The 25,336-nt window shown below is 44.3% G+C and overlaps 1 protein-coding gene and 1 long non-coding RNA gene across 2 annotated transcripts in view; both read right to left on the minus strand.

Moving 5' to 3' along the window:
• Positions 1-19,260, minus strand: part of LOC310744689 — a 150,728-nt gene extending 131,468 nt beyond the window's left edge. The window contains exon 1 of the long non-coding RNA XR_014539652.1: positions 19,128-19,260. This is a non-coding gene — a long non-coding RNA (uncharacterized lncRNA). The remainder of the gene's footprint in view (positions 1-19,127) is intronic.
• Positions 4,618-21,508, minus strand: CCL28 (C-C motif chemokine ligand 28). The gene is made up of 4 exons (XM_083576339.1): positions 21,485-21,508; positions 14,708-14,860; positions 7,382-7,508; positions 4,618-5,236 (listed from the first exon to the last, which is right to left on the minus strand). Exons 2-4 carry the CDS (start codon positions 14,766-14,768, stop codon positions 5,065-5,067), a joined length of 360 nt encoding a protein of 119 aa, XP_083432465.1. The 5' UTR covers positions 14,769-14,860; positions 21,485-21,508; the 3' UTR covers positions 4,618-5,064.
• Between the last annotated feature and the right edge of the window lie 3,828 nt (positions 21,509-25,336).

The raw sequence follows: 25,336 nt of genomic DNA on the forward strand, positions 1-25,336 counted from the left end.
GTTGAGAACCCCTTTTGTTTGTCAGATTTAAATTTTTCAAATAACTGATGGTATTGGAACCAGTCTGAAATGTGTTCTCTTATTTCCTCAAAGTTTTTTAATTTTATTTGGTCGTCCTCATTTTTTAGAAGTATTTTATATGTTGGCCAGCTTTCCTGAGTATTTTTCCGTTTTACTGCTATGGCTTAGACTGGAGAAGTCCACCACGGGACTTTAGGCTCCATCAGGTCTTTATATTTTTCCCATACAGCAAAGAGTGACTTTCTTATTATATGGTTGGTAAAATTTTTGTGAATTTTCGCTTTTCCATATATTAGGTAGGCGTGCCATCCCCAACGGTTGTCAAAACCTTCCAGGTCCAGGAGGTCTGGGAGAAGCACTTCCAGTTCTGTAACTGGAGGTAAAGTAGCTAGGCAATCCCATAGTGCTGTGTTTGATGGGCTCTCCTCATCCTGTGTTTCTGCACATTGCTTACATCTATGTTGTTCCTTTCCCCTCCCCTTAGAGCAGGCTTCCTCAAACTCGGCCCTCCAGATGTTTTGAGACTACAATTCCCATCATCCCTGATGTAGTAATGCTCCAATCACTCCCCCCCCACCTGTCCTACCATCCAGCTGGATCAGGTTTCAAGGAACAGCGGCCAGAAGCATATACTTTTTACAGGACAAAATGCATCAAAAGGGTAGTTGCTGCCACCACTCCCCTGTACCAGGGCACCAGGAAACGTAACTCAAGGGAGAAAGTTATGCTTCCTAATTACCGGCTGCCCTGTCCTGCAAGTTACTTTCACAAAAGTGCAGGCAGAAATTCAACAGGTAGTGCGTAACTGATTGGTCAGGCTGATGGACTCAGACTTCCCCCCAGAATGGCACACAGGACAAGAAAAGTTCTCTATTTAAAATTTATTTAAAAAGCAGGGTTAATCATACTTTAAAAAGTAGGCACCTCTCTTATACATTTTGTTATGTACTGAAGTTCTCACCCTGGGCCAGCAGGGGGATACTGTAGATAGTTATGCAAATGAAGGATCGAAAGTGACGTTCAGTGATTGGCTAGTTACAGAAAATGGTTACTGTTGCATTCTAGTGGAGCTCTATATAAGCAGGCTGACTGAGCTCCTCAGTTCAGTTCTGTTCCAGCTTACAAATAAAGAGCTGCTTTGGAAGAATCGCTGTGTCGTCTGATATGGTCGCCCACAACTTAACACATTTCACACAGAAAACAATAACATGGTATAGTATAGCTAGCTAACATACTTACAAATGAGAACAAAGGCAAAGTTAGTATGGTTTCAAAGTCCTCAATGAAATCTGCGTCTCAAAGACAGAAAAGATCTTCATTACAAAGACCCACAAATAGGCCGACTATCAGCAAGGTGGTAGGCTGACAGACAGCGGATTGCAGAGCACGCCCATGGCTACTTTCTCAGGATCTTTATTTCTAAAACTCATGTGGAAACGGAACTCAGATCCAATCAAAATTCTTGATTATGTTTAAATTCACCAATGATCAGTTAGTTGACTAATAATTTAACTTGGGACAGCTGAGCTTGTTAATTTTCAGGAACTTGGATCAAAGAGTTCCTCCTTAGTTTCAGAGACTCACCAGATCCACATTCTCAAGAGTGATTAGGGTGGATAACTCATTCACACCCAGATACCTTTGTTAAGTACCAGGTGCTAGAATCCCACTATTCACTTGGAGAGTTTCTTTTTTCAGATGCCTGCGATAAGGATTCTCACTCCCATAGACAGCAAGTCTCCACTTAAAGCAACAAGAACTCATTCCTCATAAATCCTTTGGCCCTTTTGGTCTTCCCACAATGCTTTGCTTCTAACTTGACCAAAGTTTCGTCCATTGAAATTTCCTAACTTCACTACACCTGACCACTGGTCCTGCTCGCTAGGGATCATGGGAGCTGTAGGCCAAAAACATCTGGAGGGCCAAGTTTAAGGAAGCCTGTCTTACAGCCACATGGCATTTGCACAACCAAGGTGCAGAATTCTGACCCCCAGGATAGGGTGCAGCAGGAATGCTCCTGCTCATCACCTCAGTGGGGTCTCAGTGGTGATGGTTTCCAATTGAGGACTGGTAGGGTGGAAGGCCGGGCGATCAACAGTAGGTAGCGCCAGAGCCAATGGCAGGCAAAACCACCCCTCCTCCTCCAAACTCCTCCAGTCGTAAGAAGGCTCTCCTGACCCCACCCCAATCCATCAGACTCCATTCTAAGAATTCAGGCAAGGCCAGGCTACCCATATTTACATTGCTGCTCATCAGGGATGAGCAGATATCTTGTTGAAGTGCTACAGATCCACAACAGCCTCATTCCTGGTCAGTCATTGCCAGTTCAGACTCCACATCTGTACAGTGGTACCTCGGGTTACAGACGCTTCAGGTTACAGATGCTTCAGGTTACAGACTCCGCTAACCCAGAAATAGTACCTCGGGTTAAGAACTTTGCTTCAGGATGGGAACAGAAATCGCGCGGCCGCAGCGGGATACCCCATTAGCTAAAGTGGTGCTTCAGGTTAAGAACAGTTTCAGGTTAACAACGGACCTCCAGAACGAATTAAGTTCTTAACCCGAGGTACCACTGTATATGTGAAATTAAGATTTGTTGTTTAGATTTATTACATTTGTATTACGTCGGGTTTTTATTTATTTATATTTATCGTTTTTATTTTCCTCAGATTTGTCTCACATCTTAATCCATTTTGCTGGGGACTGCTCTCATAATCCGTCTTCATTGCCCTTCTTTTCTTGTTCATTAATTTGAATGTCTTCTCCTTGTGGAATCATAGAATTGTAGAGTTGGAAGGAACTGCAAGGCCCAACCCCTTGCAATGCAGGAATCTCAGCTAGAGCATCCATGACAGATGGCCATCCCACCACAGTCCAACTCAAACTTACTAGAACATGGTACAAAATCTCTGTGGTGCTCCCTTTCTAAGTGAACAAGTGGGGTCTTCAGGTTTGAGGATCAAATGCAGCCTTCAGAATGCTCCCCAGGCTCCCTTCCTCATTGCCTCTACTTCTCACCCTGAATGTGTTTACCCTGGCTGGAATTTGTCCTTGAACTCTGCTAGCATCTCTTGGTTGCATGGATGAAGGATAGAGAAGGGTGAGCAAGTGGGTGTAAACATCAAATCCACATTTACTGCCTGCGCACTTTTGCCTCAGGCCTCACTCGCCACTGGGATGTGATCCTCAGAAGAACACACATAGATATAGATTACAAATACGATTTGCCGCAACATGGATTAAGATATGAAGTAATACTAGGAGAAACTGAATTAAGCAATGAAGAACAGGAGGAAGAAATAAAAAATCTTTTGCACAATGGCCCGGTTCACATGTCATGTTAAGTCAATCCATGATTTAGCACAAGCATGCAACCTTCTGGAGGAGCGAGTACATCCACTTCCCTCCTTGCTGGTCATTTTTATGCTGTGCTGTGATAAGCTAAACCATGGTGTGGTGTTTGCCTCCTAGGTGGGTCATAAGGAAAGGGTTAAATGAGTGTGAAGTGATTGGGCAGTGGAACAGAGGGGAGGAGTTAGAGTGAGAGTTGGAGTTGTGTGGAAACAAAAAATTTTTTTTCTTTCCAGTAGCACCTTAAAGACCAACTAAGTTAGTTCTTGGTATGAGCTTTCATGTGCATGCACACTTCGTCAGATACGAAGCTATCTGACGAAGTGTGCATGCACACGAAAGCTCATACCAAGAACTAACTTAGTTGGTCTTTAAGGTGCTACTGGAAAGAAAAAAAATTTTTTGTTTTGACTATGGCAGACCAACACGGCTACCTATCTGTAACTGGAGTTGTGTGGAAGTTAGTTGAGAGTTGGGAGTTGGAGAAGGAAGAGGGAGGAATAGTCTGTGGGTTGGTTGGTTGGTTGAGTTGTGTTGTGAGAGAGTGAGAGGAATTGTTAGGTGGAGTCAGATAGTTAGTTGGGATAATCAGTTTGAAGTTGTTAGGAACTTTGGGTCAGTAAAGAAACTAAGATTAAGAAACTGTCAAGAAAAATTAACTGAAACCATAAGCTTTTTCATGCTTATAAAAATAAACTTGATTATTTGTTAATGTTAACAACTGTCTGGACTCTGTGTGTACCCGAGAGAAACGGGTTGGGGGCAGCGAAGAAAGCAATTACAGTGGTGGCACAGGGTCAATAGACCATCAAACGTCCGGGGACCCTGTGTGATCGCCACACATGGTTTGTCACGGGCTCGTGGTTTGGCTCTAGACTTACCAGACATGTAACCAATCTTTGTCCTGCAGTTTATGGCTTGCAGTTTGCTCACAAAAAGCTAAACCACGAGACCGGTTTCAGATGACACACTAAGCCAAACTGGGCTCAGTCCCCTCGATTCCTCATGTTTGCTCGTTCGTGCTTAGTGATGGTTTGTGTCATCTGCAGACTAAGCCAAAGAGAACTATGAGGTGGAGTAATGGTGGCCACAACACGTAGCAGAATTCCTTCGGGAAGCAGGGATATTTCATGGCAACTGAGCAGGTGCTAACCACAGAAGACTAAAGAATAGAAGGTTGCAAAATAAAAGCAGAACCAAAACATGTAAAACAACAAAATAATGAGACTAGAGAACCTTGAGAAATATCTTCAACCAAGTTTTAGGGCTTTCATGATTTTTATTTTGCAATTTCCAATCCAGTACCAGCTCAAAGCTTACCTCTGTTTGTTTGTGATTTTCAATGCGTGTTGGCACTACAGTTCCCATCAGGCCCTGCCAGCATGATGAGAGTTGTAGTCCAATAGCAACTGGAGGGGCCACAGGTTTCCCCATCTCTGGCTTTAGAAGGAAGGGGAAATTCAAAAGGTTTGGAAAACCCAAATTGTTGTCGGGTGTTTTCTGAACATCAGCACAGATCATCATGAGATGCTTCCTGAATTTATTCCACAGGACAACAGCCTTCGCCAACCTGGTGCCCTCCAGATGTTTCTCCATGTGGCCTTTGGCTGGTGGGAACTGTAGTCCAAAACATCTGGAGGGCAGCAAGGTGACAAAGTCTGCAGTAAAGATGGTTGCATCTCTATGGTTGCTTCAGCAGCTGAGACAGGGCTCTTTCTTCCCACTTTTCCTTCTCCTTTTGGCTTTCTTTCTCTTCCTGGGGTGATGGCCAGTTCTCCAGCGACCCTTGGCCACCTGCTTCATCCACCTCTTCACATGTCTGTTCTCTGGGCTCACACACAGCTTTTTGTGCTTTGCGTGAATGCTATAGGGATAAGAAAATAAAGACCAGTTTTGTTGTTGTTGTTGTTAGAAAAATTAACCTTAAAAGCTTGTATTTTGAAGCAATCAGTATGTATGAACAGAAGACTTAATCCAGCCAAATTTAAGCACTTTTGAGTCCAGCACGTCCATCCCTACCATACTGGAGAGGGACACAGGGGCCTCAGACAGATTATTCTGAGTGTCGTGATAGGGTGTTCTTCAATCTTAGGTTTAATATGGTTTCCTGAGAAGTAACAGACCCTAGGGTTTGCCGATCAGAAGGTCGGTGGTTCAAATCCCCGCCATGGGGTGAGCTCCCGTTGCTCAGTCCCAGCTCCTGACAATCTAGCAGTTCGAAAGCATGCAGCGCAAGTAGATAAATAAGTACCTCTCTAGCAGGAAGGTAAACAGTGTTTCCGTGTGCTGCTCTGGTTTTGCCAGAAGCGGCTTAGTCATGCTGGCCACATGACCTGGAAGCTGTACGCCAGCTCCCTCGGCCAGTAAAGTGAGATGAGTGCAGCAACTCCAGAGTTATCCGTGACTGGACCTAATGGTCAGGGGTCCTTTACCTTTAACTCCCTGGAAATAAATGAGTTTCCTTTCCTACTCAGAAAAAAAGTGATATTGCAGCCCCCCTCCAATTTTCCATGTCCCATGAAAGCTTATGGCATGATTATTATTATTTTGATTTTTAAGAGGCTGCAAGACTCTTCATGGCTTTTGCCGCAAGAGATTTAGCACAGCTAACACCCAGGAAATCCTATCCATGTTTACTCAGAATTACTGTATTTTTTGCACCATAACACTCACTTTTCCCCCCTAGAAAGTAAGGGGAAATGTCTGTGCGTGTTATGGAGCGAATGCCTACGGATGGCGGGGGGGATCTGCTGCAGTCGTGAGCAGAGGATCCATGGTTCCCCTTCCTTCCCTCCTCCGTGGCTCGCTTTGAAACAGCAAAGCGGGAGAAGAGCCGCTGAGTGGGGAGGAGAGAGGGACAGAGAGCCTGCTTCTTTAAAGGAGCAAAGCGGGAGAGGAGAGGAGCCGCTTACACTCGTCCGGTTGGTTCCTTTAAAGCAAGCAGGCTCTCTGTCCCTCTCTCCTCCCCACTCAGCTCGCTAAATAGCAGCAAAGTTTTTCAGCTCGCTAAGCCGGGGATGAGCGGGGAGGAGGGAGAAAAGCAGAGCCTGCTTGCTTTAAAGGAGCAAAGCGGGAGAGGAGAGGAGCCTTCTCCCCTTATACCCCTCTTCTTCATTATTAGCAGCATCCTTCTCCACCCATCCCACACGTGCTCCTTGTCCCTTGAGTGCTTTTCCTTCCCTCCCCACTTCAAATGTGGTTACAAAGCACGGATCCACATGGATCCTCAGGATTTTTGCACTGGGTCACCCCAAATTCACCATCAGATCACATAGCATGTCCATGACTACATCTTGCACCAAAAAAACCACGCACCCACTGTTGCCTGGGGCCGCAGTGGTGCAAAAATGTGGTTACAAAGCATGGATCCACATGGATCCTCAGGATTTTTGCATTGGGCTACTTCAAACTCACTGTCAGATCACATGTCTGTGGCCACAGCATGAACCACAAAAATCATACATCCACTGTTTCGTTTAGAATATTTTTTTCTTGTTTTCCTTGTGTTATGGTCGGGTGCGTGTTATAGAGCGAAAAATACAGTAAATCATGCAATGTCCAGTGGAGCTTGCTCACAGAAAAGTATGCTTATGATTACAGCCACACACTGCCTACAACATCGAAATAAAAAGCTTCTAAATGGAAGGATTTGCAATGTGCAAATGGATTTCAATTAATCTGATTTAAAACAGGTGATTAATCAAGCAAATACAATATCATCAGTTGTGTGTGCTAGCGTGCACACATCACATTGCTGGATTGCAGCCTCATAGCACAATCATGATTGTGTTTACTCAAAAGTGACTCCCACTGAGTTCAGAAGAGCTTATGCCAAGTTTCTTGAAACAGGAATTCAGCCTTGAACTCCAGCTCCTTGCTAGCTTAACCTTCCTCTTTGAATTCCAATTAAAATAAAACTGTCTTTATCATTTACAGATCATTCTCACCATTCCAAATTTGCACACAGACAACACACACACAAACATTTTTTTTCTTTCCCACCGCTTACATCACAGCGGATATTTTGCATAAATTGCCACCATTCTGAATGTCAAACGTTGCCACTGTTCTTAGCCATCTTCTGGGAATATGATGGGCTACTTCTGTGCAGCAGTCAAAAAGTACAGGAAACACAGCTGAAAGAAACAGAAAGAAAATAGCTTTTAGGCAGCAGTCCTAGTGTGCATCCACTTAGACAAGAGTAAATAAACCTCATGCAATTTAATGAGACTTACTTCTGAACTGGCACGTAGCACTGTACTTAAACTTCCAGGATGCCTAGAACTATATAGATTTGCTGTTGATTTGGAAACTAGACCACTGCACAGAGCAGGGGTAGTCAAGATACTGCTCTCTAGATTTTATGGACTGTAGCTCCCATCATCCCAAGCCAGCATGCCCAAAGGTCAGGAATGATGGGAGTTGTAGTTCAGCAACATTTGGAGGTCATTGCATTGGCTATCCCTGAGCTAGAAGGTCTGAATCAGTATAAGGAAGCTGCTTATGCCCTACCATATGATGAGGGGGAATCTGGCACACTTTTGTACCTAATCAGAATTCTGTAGGAACAGAGAAATAGTAAGAATATTTCCACTTTCGCACCATGTTGTGCATGCCTTAGCTCAGGGGTCAGCAACCTTTTTCAGCCGTGGGTCCACCATCCCTCAGACCATTTTTTGGGGGGGAAATGAATGAATTCCTATGCCCCACAAATAACCCAGAAAAGCATTTTAAATAAAAGCACACATTCTACTCATGTAAAAACACGCCAATTCCTGGACCGTCCGTGGGCCAGATTGAGAAGGCGATAGGGCCACATCCGGCCCACGGGCCTTAGGTTGCCTACCCTTGCCTTAGCTCCTCCACCCAGTGTCCTAACACTAAAAAGAAATTGCCCCTCATTGTCTCATTGTCCTCTCCCCAATCGCTGCTTAAAAGAAAGTTCCCAGAGTTATTACAGTCTGAAGTCCTTATTAAACAACTTTCTCTCCCTTGCTGTTATGTATGCTAGAATACAGCATTGAGGGCAAACTTCGGTTGCTGATGCCTAAGAGTTTTCACTTACTCTAATTTTCTGATCGGGTTATAAAATAACATTCAGGACAATCCTTAGGTGTGATGTATTGCAGGGGGTGGGATTAAATGACCCTTCACGGTACTTTCCCATTCTATAAGTTTGTGATTCGATGAAATGAACAAAGTTGGGCTAAACCATTTTACTGATCCCATCAAGATGGCTGTGTTGTAGCACTGAGAGATCGCCAAGAATCTCTCGCAACAGCAGAGAGGGTGCCAGAGTTCAGTTCTTGGGTTAGCACACTCCAGCGCAAACAGTTGTGCCCTAACACCCTCTGCTACCTTGTAGGGGTTCCCAGCATGCACTTCTCACTTTGATGACCACTAGGCTTGCTTGTGCTGTTGAGCTGGCTTTGCCTAGGAGGTAGAAGCTGCACTCCATTCCTTCTATTTCCAGTGTTCAAAAGTGAGTGCCATTTCCTTTTTAGCAAAAAAACACACAAAAAAACAAGCTTTTTTTTTTTGCGGAACAGGGGACTGACTCACTTGTCAGCCTCACTTGTCCTTTACTACCAAAGCCCTCCAGCTGGGCCACTGTTTCAAGGTAAGGGACTGGTTTAAGGCAGGAGACATTTAGAAAGAAGGGTTGAGGGGTAGGCTTAAATAGTAAGGGTGAAACATGTCCTTCTTTGAGCTTTTGGTACCTGTATCGGTTATAGCCTCTAGGAAAGAAAAGAAGAGAAACAGGAACTAAAAGTCATTTTTATCTGTGACCGTTGACCTCTTCACTGAGAAGCAATCTCTTCATAAGGAGTGTTTCTTTCCCTTCAGATCTTGCCTCTTCATATCGCTGACCTACTTTTGGCCTACCTACCTGAAAGCGCAGGGATTGTGGAAAACAACACATTATATTTTCAGGGAAGGGCCAAAGCTCAGCGGGAGAGCACCTGTTTTCCATGCAGAAGGTCCCAAATTCAAACCCCAGCATCTCCAGGTAGCCCCATGTGGGGACTTTCATTGTCCCAACTATGGATCAGAGCCCCAGAAAACTCCTGGTGAATTCTTCATGCAGTTGCATTTAGAACCCTTCTCATCTTCAGGGCTCTTCTTCTGTTATTGATGCAGCCTCGCTTCCCTGTCCATCTCTCTGTCATCAGGTGCATAAGGAGCTGCTCCTTTCAGTTAAGCCTCTCCCTCCTTGACTTGCCACTGGGTGGCTAGTCCCAGTATTGCTGCCTTTTCCTTCCTCCCTCACTGCACTCTAAATGGCTGTGGCAAGGCTTGAGCATCACCCAACCCTTTCCTCTTTTTCTGCTTGAAATATACTCGGAGTCCTGTAGTGATTTCATGCTCTTTATTGCAGCTTGTAAAACAGTGATTGAATTGCCCCCCAAACCTCAGGCTTTTATATACATTATTTATACAATGAGTCCTGTCTGATTGGCTGATTCTGCTTCCCTCCTGGAGCCTGATTGGTCTTCTCCTGCAAGCCAATCAGTTGTTGCATTCTAGGATCCTACTTGCCTATTGTTCTAGGATCCAAGGTTAGTACATAAGACTGCTGCTCCTCCATCCTTGCTTTGAACCCCCTCTAAATGTGCCACCCACCATGCCTTTGTCATCCAAGTGGTCAAGTGTCTCTCCTTCTCTGGCAAGACCCCCCTGCCCAGCCTCTTCTGGTAGAAGGCTGCTTCCTACATTGTCTTCCTCTCCCCACCACTGCTATGGGGCGCTCAATAAAACCATACCAAGGACACATTTGGGTTTCTGAGAGAGTGAAATCAGAACAACATGTAACGGCTAAGAAGAGGCTGAGCCGCAAATCAAGACATTCCTGATTCTGCCTTGAATGAACCAGGTGGCGTTATGCAAACCGCTCTGTCACTGCCTCATCATCCTCCCCATGAAATATGAGGATAACGACACTGACCTACTTTGCAGGATTGTTGGACACACTTTGAATATGCTAAATAATAGCCACTCCCAGCATTGTTCAAGCCACCAGGCCCATGCACACATCTCTGCAGAGTATTGCTCTATGCACACATATCTGTGTTTCGGAAAGAAAGGTTTCATCCTTCCTGCACTCATATCTATGAAAACAAGGAAGTGAACACTTCCCAGAAAGGATTAGTTGATCTTTACAAATCCTGCAGCAGTGCCTTACAGCTAATCAACGTGGCGGGCTGTTGAAAGAGCTCCCTTCGGAAGTCGACTGAAGGCCAACTGCAGAGGCAGCTCTGACCTTTCTCAGATTTAGTTATTTATATATTACATTTATATACACCTCCTTTTCCCTCCAAGGATCTCAAGGTGGTGTGCGTTGTTCTCCCCTGCCCATTTTATGCTCACAACAACCCTGTGAGGTCGGTTAGTCTGAGAGATAATGCCTGGCCCAAGGTCACCCAGTGAGCATAAAGGTTGAGTGTGGATTTGAGCATCATGGCTGAGGGGCTGAACCAGCACACATACTTGGGTATATGTTGCATTGAAACTTGCATTCAGTTTAAAACATACAGTGGTACCTCAGGTTACATACGCTTCAGGTTACAGACTCTGCTACCCCAGAAATAGTGCTTCAGTTTAAGAACTTTGCTTCAGGATAAGAACAGAAATCGGGCTCTGGTGGCGCGGCGGCAGCAGGAGGCCCCATTAGCTGAAGTGGTGCTTCAGGTTAAGAACAGTTTCAGGTTAAGAATGGACCTCTTGAACGAATTAAGTACTTAACCCGAGGTACCACTGTACATAGAACTGGGTTGTTCAGAATAGTTTTCTGTGTTCCTTTATTCTGAATCGGGATGAAATGTGAATCCACCTTGACAATCCGTTCAGCTAATTAGATCTGAATTTCCTTGTTAAGCTTTGTTAGAACTCTTCCTATTAATGACGAATTTCAAGCAGAACCTATGCATGCATGTTTATTCAGAAAATAAGCCACACTGTGTTCAAGGAGGCTTGCTCCCAAGTTGGAGCATTCAGGACTGCAAACCTCAGGGAAGTATGTTTATGCACCCAGGAGGTCTTGCATACTTCACTGAGCTTCCTTGCGGGGAAGAAACAAAAGAAGATTTCCTGGAAGAGAAACCACAAGATTTGCATACTAAGTGCTCTATATCCTTATCCTACTATTATAGCAGCTCGCTGAAGGTAATACTCTGCAGTGCCCAAAGACTTTACCCTCTGTGTTCTTTAAACTCTGTGTATTATTGATCAGCAATCCTGTTCATATTGACATCCAGAAATGGGTGCAGCTCTGCTGGTGCATTTCAAGGGCTGACATCCTCAGCCACCTTATTGAAGGGGCCCTCAAAATCTGCTCCAGAGAGTTGGGGGAAAATGCAAGAGGAGAGGAAGCCCCATTGTGCCTTTGACCGTGGATCCACTGAAATTCCCCAGTGCTACCCCTTCCGGAGGGGCTAAGGTAAAGGTAAAGGGACTCCTGACCATTAGGTCCAGTTGTGGCCGACTCTGGGGTTGCGGCGCTCATCTCGCTTTATTGGCCGAGGGAACCAGTGTACAGCTTCCGGGTCATGTGGCCAGCATGACTAAGCTGCTTCTGGCAAACCAGCGCAGTGCACAGAAATGCCGTTTACCTTCCTGCTGGAGCAGTACCTATTTATCTACTTGCACTTTGTGCTTTCGAACTGCTAGGTTTGCAGGAGCTGGGACCGAACAACGGGAGCTCACCCCGTCGCGGGGATTCGAACTGCTGATCAGCAGATCAAACTTCTGATCAGCAAGTCCTGGGCTCTGTGGTTTAACCTACAGTGCCACCCGAGCCAGAGGGGCTACAGTGCAACAAAAGCAAGCCCCAAAATATGTGCAATATGAAAAGTTAGGGGGTTTCAGCAGGAAGCTATGTGCTGATTGGATATAGAACACTATGACCACCCCAAAACTTTAAAAAAAGGTAAAGGTAAAGGACCCCTGGCAGTTAAGTCCGGTAGCGAATGACTCTGGGGTTGCAGCGCTCATCTCACTTTACTGGCCGAGGGAGCCGATGTTAATCCGCTGTTAGTTTTTTCACATCATGTGGCCAGCATGACTAAGCCACTTCTGGTGAAACCAGAGCAGCGCACGGAAACACCGTTTACCTTCCCACCAGAGTGGTACCTATTTATCTACTTGCACTTTGACGTGCTTTCAAACTGCTAGGTTGGCAGGAGCTGGGACCGAGCAACGGGAGCTCAACCCGTCGCAGGGATTTGAACCGCCAACCTTCCAACTGGCAAGCCCAAGGCTCAGTGGTTTACACCACAGCGCCACCCGTGACCCCAAAACTTACACAGGAACAAATAGCATTGAAAGTGGGGTCCCAAATGACCACCCACATAGCACCTTGAGCACAAAACATAATGAATAAAGGCAATAAAAGGCTGTCTGGAGGGGGGGTCTAATGTTTATGAATGAGGAAAGACCTAAAAGCTGTTCCTGTAAGCTGTCTTGACCCATATGGCCGCACATATTGAAAGCTTCAGTATGGCCTGGCTACTAAAGGGGTACATAAGGAGCACCAATGGACTGGCGTTTGCAGAAGGAGACACTGTAATCCACGCATTTGGGATGTACCCTGAGCAGTGCCTACTTTTGACGATGAGAAGTAAAACTAGTTTTGTTTGACACAGCAGAACTGCCTGACTTAGACCTGTGGTTAAAAGTATGAAAAAACGAAATACATAATTCAGGCAATGCTGCTTCCATCCCACCCCTGCAAACACACTCTGCTTACAAGATCCAAGGTTTAAAATAACTTGGTTTTGATGATGAGGAGGAGGAGGAGGAGGAGGATGGAAATGAAGAACACGTGGAGGGAAGAGCCTGAAGATCCTGGTTAGGTGGGCTGAGCTGGGAAAACTGCTTCAGAGGAGAAAGGTCAACCCACCCACCCCTTTGCTGGAGATGGACAAACCTGTCAATTTCATTTTCTCTCTGTTTCTCATTTTCCCCAGGTCACATTCAGTCTTCCACCATCACTTTGAGGTGGTGGGTTTTTTTTGGGTAAATCATGAAAATCCATTAGCATTTTAGTGCAAATTTCTCATCATATGGCTGCTTTAATGCAGCCTTGCCACATATACACATTTTTTTGCAAAGCAATCCCCTCCCTGCAAATTTTGTATGTTATTTTTTTGCAGATATATGCATTTTTATGCACAACTTTCCCCAAGTAGATGCATTCTTGTACAGTTTTCTTGACGGGAGAACTGCATCGTGAAATTCAGAGAAGCACGGATTTTGCAGGATAGCTGTGCCTCGGTTAGTGTAGTGTTTCTGAAAGTACGAATTAGGAAGGTTTTCCTTTAAATGGAAACTCCTCCATCCTTGCCTTCTGCACCTCCTCTGAGACAACTCGGAAACATAGGAAACAGCCTTATATAGCTCAGTATTCTCTACACGGGTGACGCGGGTGGCGCTGTGGGTAAAACCTCAGTGCCTAGGACTTGCCGATCGTATGGTCGGCGGTTCGAATCCCCGCGGCGGGGTGAGCTCCCGTCTTTCGGTCCCAGCTCCTGCCCACCTAGCAGTTCGAAAGCACCCCTAAGTGCAAGTAGATAAATAGGTACCGCTTTACAGCGGGAAGGTAAACGGTGTTTCCGTGTGCTGCGCTGGTGCCGGCTCGCCAGAGCAGCTTCGTCACGCTGGCCACGTGACCCGGAAGTGTCTCCGGACAGCGCTGGCCCCTGGCCTCTTAAGTGAGATGGGCGCACAACCCCAGAGTCGGACACGACTGGCCCATACGGGCAGGGTTACCTTTACCTTTACCTATTCTCTACACTGAACTGATAGGCAGCTGCTCTCCAGGGTTTCAGGTAGAGCTCTCTTCCTCTCTCCCTGCCCTATCTGGGTTGTGCCTGGGACTGAACCTTCTGCTTGCAAAGCAGATGTCCTCCCCCATTTTGCAGCTGTTGGCGGTTGCTTTCTTTTTTCCTAAAGTTGCACACTGTGACCCCAAGCTCTCCTTCACAAGGCCAGCTCACCCAAGGTTTGCATGCCAAAGGATAATCAGAGAAGGCATTTTTACCGGATTTTTTTAAAAAATGATACAGATCACTTACAGAAATGACCTTTGCCCAGATCATATTTCCTCGTTGAAACTGTCCATTTTCCACTTTGCCCTCCATCTCTAAAATGCGGAGGTTTTCTCAGTGTGGCTGTCTCGCAGCCTGTTTGTGCAAAAGGATCTCTCTACCAAACGACAGCAAAGCAAAACCTAGATTCCTTGGTTTTCACACTGTGCAACTAGAGCAGAGCAGACTGCTCTGAATTAGCTCCTTTCCTCACGTGCAAGAAGTACGCATTAAGGTTAGACCTGACTTACCCTCTGATATAGGGTGAACTATCACAATTCCAAATGTGGCAAGGACGATGGGCAGGTTCATGCTTCCAGATTCATGCTTCCTCTGTGCTGGAGGCTTGAGCACAGACTGAAAGTGATAGGGATCTGGCTGCCAAGGCTATTGCCACCTCTTGGCTGTAGACGGACAAAAGAAGTTCAGAGCCCCACCCCTAGCAAAGTGCAAACACAAGACCCATTAAGGATTTGTGGACTCTCAGTTCTCACCTCTCCTGTGGGATAAGAATCTCTCTTACTTTAGAACAGGAGTACAGACCTTTGCTTTATGCTCGGAGCCCCTCCTGAGTGGCCTCTTTCTTACCCTGTGTATTCTGCAACATTGACGCAATGATAATGGATTAGTGATGGATTTATACTGGGCCGTCCACACAACATTCTGCTTTATTAGTTGTTCCCCAATATTCTTATGTTTACTGTCTGGAGGAGCACTCTTGCACTCTAGAGCAACAGAAGCAGGAATAATAATAATAATATAAACTGTAACATTTGTGGTCTAAAAAGTTACAGGTTTTCTGCAGGAGATTAAGAGACGTATGCAGATCGAATGTGAAGCAGTATATCTGCCATGAAACTTTTGCAGGTTCGAAGAGTATTGAAAGACACATTTCGAATAACTGCCATCGTGAGTGAGCACAATCCACAAAAAAATAACCATGCCTGGAAAGGCCCTGTGCTTATGTTGTGAAAGGAAAGGCAGCTGGTCTCAAACCCACCCAAGAATTACAAGTCCACATTTTCAAATCCCGGAGATGATGATGATGATGATGATGATGATAATAATAATAATAATAATAATAATAATAATAATAATAATAATTTATTTATACCCCGCCCATCTGGCTGGGTTTCCCCAGCCACTCTGGGCGGCTTCCAACAGAATATTAAAATACAATAGTCTATTAAACATTAAAAGCTTCCCTAAACAGGGCTGCCTTCAGATGTCTTCTAAATGTCTAGTAGTTATTTTTCTCTTTGACATCTGATGGGAGGGCATTCCATAGGGCAGGTGCCACTACCGAGAAGGCCCTCTGCCTGGTTCCCTGTAACTTGGCTTCTCGCAGTGAGGGAACCGCCAGATAGATGGCTTTGATCACTTGATGGCAATAAGCAACCTGCAGCCCAAAGTTGTGGATAACAAACATAGTCACTGTGAAAGTCGAGCATAAGGGATTCTGGCTTGGGGAGGGTCTCTTAAACTCGGTTAAGCACTAGTAACCTATTTTCAGGTCTTTGTGGCTGACTGCTACATTCTGATGTTAGGGAAATGGCAGGGGAGCCCAGCTGAAGTTCCTCCGCCTCAGCCAGGGGCGGTCTTTGGCATAATATGGTGCCCTGTGTGAGGCCAAAGTTTGGTGCCCCCAAATGGATCTTCTCAATTCTGGATCTTCTTTGCTTTTTGGCTCTTCAGCTTGGCATCCAATGGCAAGGGCTAATGGGAGTTGTAGTTCACCAACCTCTGGAGGATCAAAGGTTTTCCGCGTCTGCTACAATCTTGCTAAAACACAACCCAATTCAAGTCTGGTTTATCCCTTGTATTTAATATAGTTATACCCTTGGACTAGATGGGCCTTTGGCCTGATCCAGGAGAGCTCTTGTGTTTTTACCCTGTCGTTCCATCCATGAGCACCCACAAAACAGCTTAACAATGTTATAAAGACAACCACAGTCACAAGCCTTGTTTTTTTATATATAATACATCTCATGCCTTGTCTACTCTTGTCCGCATATCTCCAAAACTCTAAAAGCAAACTGAAGGACATTGCAGTCAGTGCGTGTTTCTAAAGAGGAGGAAGGATCAAAGAACACTCCCTCTTTAACTTAAGCTTCAATGAAGCTTTTTAACATATTGGTAGACACTTATGTGTGCTAGCCAGCAAACTATTACAAAGGACGTTTGTTTCCTAGCACCAGATCTGCTAAAGTCTGGAGTCCTTCTTGAGCGGAGTTTGCAAACTACATTAGGTGTAGGATTTTGTACCAAATTCAGATTTACTAGTTTCGCCTTTTCACACGATAGACTACCACTGTGGCTTCTTATGCAAGCAAGTACTACAGACAGAGCTGATTATACGTTGTGATTGCACAGAATGTAGAAATGGGATTAAACTTCCAGAGAATCCTAGCTTTCATTTAAATAAAAAACAAACCACCTCAAATTTCTAGCTTCGTGGCTATGAAGTGAAGCTTATGAATGTGTGTGAATAAGGCCTGCCGAAACCTCAGATGCTAGAGAGGGGGCTGAACAAAATATCCAGTGGTTGAAACAAAGATTGTCCTTGTTGTTTGCAACAAAGCCAGAAGAGACTGTGCAAACTAGCAAAAAATAAAAATGCCGAATAAATGCCTCAGCATAATAGGAATCATGCACATTTGTCAACATGTAAGATTTGGATGTTGCAGAATTCAGCTGATTTTGACAAAGCATTTGGAATTTGAAGAGCAATTTGTTTTAGCCCACAAGAGTATACACACCAAAAGCTTCTTGACTTGCACAAAGTTTATGTGGAGGTTAGACTCTGTCCAGTCTCTGCTGAGCATTAGTTCCGATTTGTTTGCAGGGAGATTATGTGACAATGAGCCTTTGTTCTCATTTCCTTGTGAATGTAAGAAGAGTCCCGTGGACCAGAACTGAGGTCAACCTAGAACGGCATCCATCCTATTTCGCCCCACAGCCAATGACATGTGAAATATACTCGGAGTTGAGTGTGAATTTCATGCTCTTTATTCAGCTCGTAGCAGCAATGAATGAAACTTTTCCCAAAACGTCTAGCTATATATACATTATTTACACAATGGGCCCCGTGTGATTGGCTAATTCCGGGCTGCTCCTGTAGGCCAATCAGGTTGCTGATTCACTTCCTCCAGAAGCCTAATTGGCTGCTCCTGCAGGCCAATCAGGTTACTGATTCACTTCCACCTGGAGCTGGATTGGGTGGCTCCTGTGGACCAATCAGACTGCTGCATTCTGGATCCTACTGTTCTAGGATTCAGCTCAGTACATGACAGCATCCCTCTGCACGTCCGCAAGCAGGTAATGATTAGCTTCTTCCTTGTTAACATTCAGTGGCGTACTGCCTCTGAACTCAGGTTGCCTTTAGACTTTCACCATTTTGTGGGAGGAATTCAAATGCATACTGGAAATGTAGGTTTACACAATCAGAGTGGATTAGAGTGCCGTGCCGCAATTGTGCAGCATACCCACTCTTTTAATAGGCTTTTTTTTGGCAGTTGGGAAAGTGAAGGGGAGACGCACTAATTAGTGTGAGGTGAACAAATGGGAAGTTATATAAACAACTTCGTCAACAAATCAAGATGAATGCTCAAGGAACATTGTCAGGTGCACCCATCAGAGTTTACTTACACTTCTTTTAAAGCCATTAAAGCCAGTGTCCATCAAAAAGACTTGAGCAGTGAATTCCACGAGACACATCTAATGGCACAATCACACATCCCAACTAGTGGTACTTCTATGACCCATCCTGGGCCCAGCCCACCCATGAGGCAATGAGTGGCAACTGCCTCAGGCGGCAGGATTCACAGGGGCAGCAGATCCCAGTGTAGCTCTTTAGTCCACCCTTGTGACGTAGATCTCTGTTTACACCTTCTTCCCTGGTGGCAAGGGGGGGGATGCTATTTTGTGGTTCGCCTCAGGTCCAAAAATGTATTGGGCCATCCCTGACCCATCCCATTATCACCCCTGCCCCATTCCTATCTAGTAGTAGTCACAATCATCTTGGGTGCCAACCAACATCTTGGAATAGCTTTCTTTGTCTTCTGTTTTTCTGCTTTGGAGGCCCAAGTCAATGTCAAAATGCTTGTCTGCTCCCAAGTGCACAACCTTAACGTGTTGCACTGTTGCATTGTGGGTACCCGCTTCTAACGACTGTCTAGAATGGTTGGCTGTGGAAGATCTTTTTCCAGTTCTTGCTGGAATGCAGACAGTTTTCAGATGATTTAAAGGTTTGACAAAAGATTTGAGATAAGCGAATTCCTTCGAGATGGCAAGCCAGGGGCCTGGACCTAAAGCAATATGGGTTAAGGTTTAGCTCTTTAGGGAGGAAACAAAGCTGCTGGGCCTCGAAGAGAACAGAGAAGAATCTGAAATGGTGGTGGCAAAAGGGGGAAGGAATTATTAATTCATTTATTTAAAAACTGATATGCCATTTTCCTCCTCAGAAAGAAACGCAAAGCTGGATAAAATAACAAAATAGTCCTACGATAAAACCAGCTCCACAAAATGCATTAAGCAGCCACAGATGAGAAGGGACACACACATTTTTTGCTTAGGCAAGCCTACCCAGACATGAAGAAGCTACATGTGTTTCATTTTAGCCACTGTTGATTTTAATCACTTTTGGAATATTTTTAAACACCCGTCCATTACCGGTAAAGGTAAAGGTAAAGGGACTCCTGACCATTAGGTCCAGTCGTGGCCAACTCTGGGGTTGTGGCGCTCATCTTGATTTATTGGCCGAGGAAGCCGGCGTACAGCTTCCGGGTCATGTGGCCAGCATGACTAAGCCGCTTCTGGCGAACCAGAGCAGCGCACGGAAATGCCGTTTACCTTCCCGGCAGAGCGGTACCTATTTATCTACTTGCACTTTGATGTGCTTTCGAACTGCTAGGTTGGCAGGAGCAGGGAACAAGCAACAGGAGCTCACCCCATCGTGGGGATTCGAACGGCCGACCTTCTGATCGGCAAGTCCTAGGCTCTGTGGTTTAACCCATAGTGCCACCCACGTCCCTAGCCATTACTGGTACTTTTTATCAATAATGGTTTTCTCACAATCAGCTGCTACATCAATTTTATTACATAAATAAAAAATAATCTTAAGCTCTGTTCCCGACACTTTCCACATCAGTTTGCAATTACCGTATTGTTACTTTTAAAAACACTCATGAAAATATTTATGTGCACATTTTATCCTGGCTGGAGAACTGCATTGCAAAATTCAGAGAACTGCCAATTTCAAAGGCTGGCTGCGTCTTGTATTCTCATATTGTTTTGGAAAGTATGAATTATGTAAGTTCACCTTTAAATGTGAATCGAATCAAATTTCTCCCCACCAGCTGCCAATGAGCCGGTGCAGGGAGTTTCCTATGTCCTTGCCTGCTAGAAAGAACTTTTTATTCTCTCTGCAAGTTGCCCTGGTGCAGCAGAACCAAAGGGAAAGGACACTCTGTCGCCAACTGTAGGCCAAAGAAAAACGAGCGAACAACTGTCGTTCAAACAGAAGCACCAGCAATGGATGATCAGCTTAGCCTGTCTTTATTTTTTGCTGCTTTCAACAACATCCCTCACCAAAGTCCCCCCAAGTAAGCTTAGGAGTTGTGGAATAAGCGGACAGGTCTTCTTGTGGCTCAGGAATTGGTTAAGGAGCAGGAAGCAGAGAGTAGAATCAATGGACAGATCTTTGAATGGAGAAATGCAAAAAGTGGAGTCCCTCAGGGACCTGCATTTTTTAACATTCTAGAGTTAGGGGTGAGAAGTTAGGTGATTTTAAAAAAAATTGCATACCACCCTTCATCCAAAGATCACAGGGTGGTTCAAAACACAAACATACACAACGAGAACACAGAATACACAATAAAATGAAAACTGATACAAACCAGTAATTCACCTTCTCCCACAAACACATTTAAAGGGCCATAAAATGCTTAATCTGCCTAAAGCCTGGTTAGAGCCAGCGTGGTGTAGTAGTTAAGAGCGGTAGACTCGTAATCTGGGGAACCGGGTTCGCATCTCCGCTCCTCCACATGCAGCTGCTGGGTGACCTTGGGCTAGTCACACTTCTTTGAAGTCTCTCAGCCCCACTCACCTCACAGAGTGTTTGTTGTGGGGGAGGAAGGGAAAAGAGAATGTTAGCCACTTTGAGACTCCTTCGGGTAGTGATAAAGTGGGATATCAAATCCAAACTCTTCTATTGAGAAAGGTTTTCGTCTGATGCCTAAAGATCTGTAATGAAGGTACCAGGCGAGCCTCGGAGTGGAGAGCATTCTACAAATGAGGAGCCACCACAGAAAAGGCCTGTTCTCATGTTGTCACCCTCTGGGCCTCTCTTGGAGGAAACACACGTGCCCTTTTATTATTATTTAAATCCAATTGCCTAGCTAAGATAAAATCGCCAATACGTGTACTGAGAGAAAAAAGAAGACCAATATAAAAGGACAAATGTAGGATATGAATGTGTGCTGCTCCTGATGATACTAAATTGTTCAGGGTTGTTAAAAAGGATTGTAAAGAGCTCCAAAAAGACCTCTCCAAATTGGGAGAATAGGAAGTAAAATGGAAAATGCAACGAAATGTAAACAAGTGTAAAGTTTGCCGCTTCATTCTGGCCTCTGTCTTCTCCCTTTCTCTTCCCTTGTGTATGTTGTCTTTGTAAGGCTGATGGCAAGGCCCATCTCTCTCTCTCTCTCTCTCTCTCTCTCTCTCTCTCTCTCCCCCTCTCTAATTGATGTGAGCCATTTTGGGAGGCACTGAGTTACAATCAACAAACTTCTACTCAGAGTAAACCAATTGGAATTAATGGACCTACAGTAGCCATGGAGAAAGATGGTATATGAATGTAAGAAATAAATAATGTCCATTAATTTCAGTGGGTCTTCTCTGAGCAGAACCAACATCGGACACAACTCAATAACTGCCTGAAAGCGAGATAAAATATATAAGAAAGAAAGCACTCAGGAACCATTTTAAGCTTCACCATTGTAACAAAGTTGGAGGGAAATCTGACTCACCCATCTCAGGAGTTACACCTGCCCGCGTCAAACCCAGCTGAAACTCCAAGGCGTTTTACAGCACCTCAAGGATATTTGCTTAATTCCTCCCTATGAAACATCTTGAAGTGATTTCACAATAAAGAATAGGGTCAAATGAGCATCCACAATAAAGCATGTATAAAGCAATTACATAGAGAAAAATAATTAAAGCGATTTACACCCAGTACAAATACTGATTGAGATTATTATTATTTAAAAAGCAACCCTCCACTTAGGCAACTTGTTAAAAAGGGAAGATTTTCAAGAGGCACTGAAAAGGGAGTAGACAGTGCTTGGATGATACTTAACAGGAAGCAGTTCCAAAGTGTAGGTACCACATTGGGCAACAGATATTTGTCATAGCATAGAAATGGAAGCATGGGAATGGTTATGGAATACAGATATAAAATTTACAGCATGTTATGGTTTAAGAGAAAATTACATGAAAATGTTATATAGATGGTACCTAACACCTAGTAGATTGGCAAAAATGTATAAATCAAAATCGAATAAGTGCTGGAAATCTAAGGTACCTTTTTCCATATGTGTTGGTCTTGCAATAAGGTTAAAGCCTACTGGAAAAGATATATAATGAATTGAAAAAGATATTTAAGATAACATTTGTGGTGAAGAAGAAGAAGAAGAAGAAGAAGAAGAAGAAGAAGAAGAAGAAGAAGAAGAAGAAGAAGAAGCAGCAGCAGCAGCAGCATTTCACTTGGGAATTATGGGATCAGAGCTACCTAAACAGTATAGAAATTTATTTATGTATTCAAGAATGTTATTTGCCCCAAAGTGGAAGGATGAATTGGTCCTGACGAGAGAAGGATGGTAACAGAAACTAATGGAGTATGCAGAAATGGCGAAACTTACCGGAAGAATAAGAAATCAAGATATCAAACTTTTAAGAAAGGAATGGAAATGGTTTATTGAGTATTTACAAATAAACTGTAAACGGATCAAGACATTAGCAGGATTGTTGTAAAAACCTGCAGTTTCAAAAATATATGAGATATATATATGAGAATAGATGAATATAAGAGTAAGTTAATTTGGAGTATGCATGAAAGGATGAAAATAAATGTAAAGAACCACAGAAAGAGGGGGAAGGGAGTCAAAGTTGGAAATGTTAAAATTATGGTTGAATAATTGTTGTAATGTACATAAATGAAAATTATAAATAAAATTGTAAAAAAGAGGAGGTACCTCCACACTTAAGACCCAATTTTTACATTGCACAAAACAGATCTGATGAGATGGAATTTGCAGTTATATAGGGATATTTTAGGGTGTGTGTATATATACACAAACACACACATGCACATACACATATATCATCTTAAGGATCTAATGTAATCCATACACACAAACACCCACACATGCATGCACGCAAGGTTTCAAGGGTTGAAATTGCTTGCCATATATTATCTCAGTCATTTTTACAATAACTTTCTTTGATACACCCATCTATTATTATTGCCGCTATTATTATTATTCCTGTGTGCAGATGAGAAGATGGGGAATAGTGAGTTGCCAAAAGGACTAACCAGATGTGATGAAGGCACACCTGTGTGTTAGAATGTGGGCGGGACTGCATGATGGATGGGGAAAAGGTGTGGACTCCTTTCTCTGCCTCTCCTTTCCCATGGAAATGGCTTTCCCCCAGCTTCTGGTTTCAAATCCCAACTAGAAATAAATCAGCAGGCAGTGGATGGGTTGTCAGAGAAGGATTCCTCATCTCCACATTAAATTACCCTTCCAGGGACCCCCACAGAGCCCTGTGATAAATAAATTTATTTGCATTTCTGAATGGGTTTCTCAGAAACCTCTCAAAGCGATTTAACAATAAAAACACCAAACAATAAAGACATATATGAAACAAAGCAATGCCACATATAAAAACAATTTCACATCCAGTGTGTGTGTGTGTGTGTGTGTGTGTGTGTGTGTGTGTATGCCCCTGCTAACATCCTAACGACAGAGGACGAGATGGTTGGACAGTGTTCTCAAAGCTACCAGCATGAGTTTGACCAAACTGCGGGAGGCAGTGGAAGACAGGAGTGCCTGGCGTGCTCTGGTCCATGGGGTCACGAAGAGTCGGACACGACTAAACGACTAAACAACAACAACAACAAACATCCTATATCCTTGTAAATGTGTTTGTGGCAGAGGAGAGTAATTGTTCTTTGTTTTTGTTATAGTTTTTATTAAGTATTTTGATCTTGTATTTTTATACTGTGAACTGCCCTGAGATCTACGGATGAAGGGTGGTATACAAATTTAATAAATAAAATAGTAATAATAATATTTTAAATGAAATGGGAAATTTCCAGCTCATATTCTCAATCCAGGGGCTGCCAACACAGCACCCACAAGTCCTCATCTCCCTAGGTAAAGGGTAAAGGGACCCCTGACAGTTAAGTCCAGTCGCAGATGACTCTGGGGTTGCGGTGCTCATCTTGCTTTACTGGCCGAGGGAGCCGGCGTGCACGGAAACGCCATTTCCCTACTAGGCTTAAAAGAAGCGGTGTGTGTGTGTGTGTGTGTGTGTGTGTGTGTGATGCCCACAGCCGTTTCTTCAACTTGCAAATACACAATGCACCCACAGGACCAAAAAGGTTGACAAGTCTCTTTTAACAACTCCCTAGCTGCGCTATGCATTTTTTAAAAAATTAGTTTTTATTGAAGATTTTCTTGTGTTGCAAATAAACAAGGGAAAGTACATATAGCACCTCCATTTTCTTTTTCGAATTTTGTTTACATTCAGAATGAGACCCTATTGCCATACACATTGTGCAGTTGTGGGGGGAAAGAGGGGAGAGAGCGATGGGGAGGAATAATGATCTTTCCTTCTATTGCATAGTGTTTGTGGAGAAGGGCTTTCCTGACAGCCTCGTTTAAAGCAGTAGCACTCGGTGACATAATGCATGACATTTCCAGCAGTGGGAGGGTCCTTCTATTTGCCTAAAGATGAAAATGTTGCAAGTGGTGTGCACTTTTGACCAACGCCTCCCCTCCTTACAAAAGCCCGTATTATGATACGTATGGTTGTAACATAGGGAAGAAACATGGGGACAGGGCCACACACTCAGAGATGAGTCAACATTTGGTAGATGACAACTATGGCAACCTTTGCTATGCTGAAATCCAAAGATCAAATCAATGTTTGACCTCACAGAGGGCTTCATTGTGGAAGGATGTGGAGGTGTGTCACAGGTCCCTGTCGTTGACACAGTGGTGGTGGCATTAACATACTAGGCAGACGGTTTCTTTCTTGGTGTGGTAGGGACGTGGGTGGTGCTGTGGTCTAAACCACTGAGCCTCTTGGGCTTGCTGATCAGAAGGTCAGCGGTTCGAATCCCCGCGACGGGGTGAGCTCCCATTGCTCTGTCCCAGCTCCTGCTAACCTAGCAGTTCAAAAGCACACCAGTGCAAGTAGATAAATAGTTACCACTGTGGCAGGAAGGTAAACGGTGTTTCCGTGCGCTCTGATTTCCGTCATGGTGTTCCATTGCGCCAGAAGCGGTTTAGTCCTGCTGGCCACATGACCCAGAAAGCTGTCTGTAAACAAATGCTGGCTCCCTTGGCCTGAAAGCGAGATGAGCGCCACAACCACATAGTCGCCTTTGACTGGACTTAACCATCCGGGGTCCTTTACCTTAAACTTGGTGCCTTTTTACCAGACCTCTGGCTCTTCCTACCTGTAATTATTATTGGTTTTCTGGGGAAACAGGGAAATCTGAAGGATTTGGATCTGGCCCAGACTCTTGGCGTGCAGATCCTATGCAATCAGCTCTAGAATGGGGGAAGCAGTCCTTTGTAAGATGGGCTGCC

Source organism: Podarcis filfolensis, assembly GCF_964270895.1.
Source record: "Podarcis filfolensis genome assembly, chromosome: 11".
Taxonomy (NCBI): Eukaryota; Metazoa; Chordata; class Lepidosauria; order Squamata; family Lacertidae; genus Podarcis; species Podarcis filfolensis.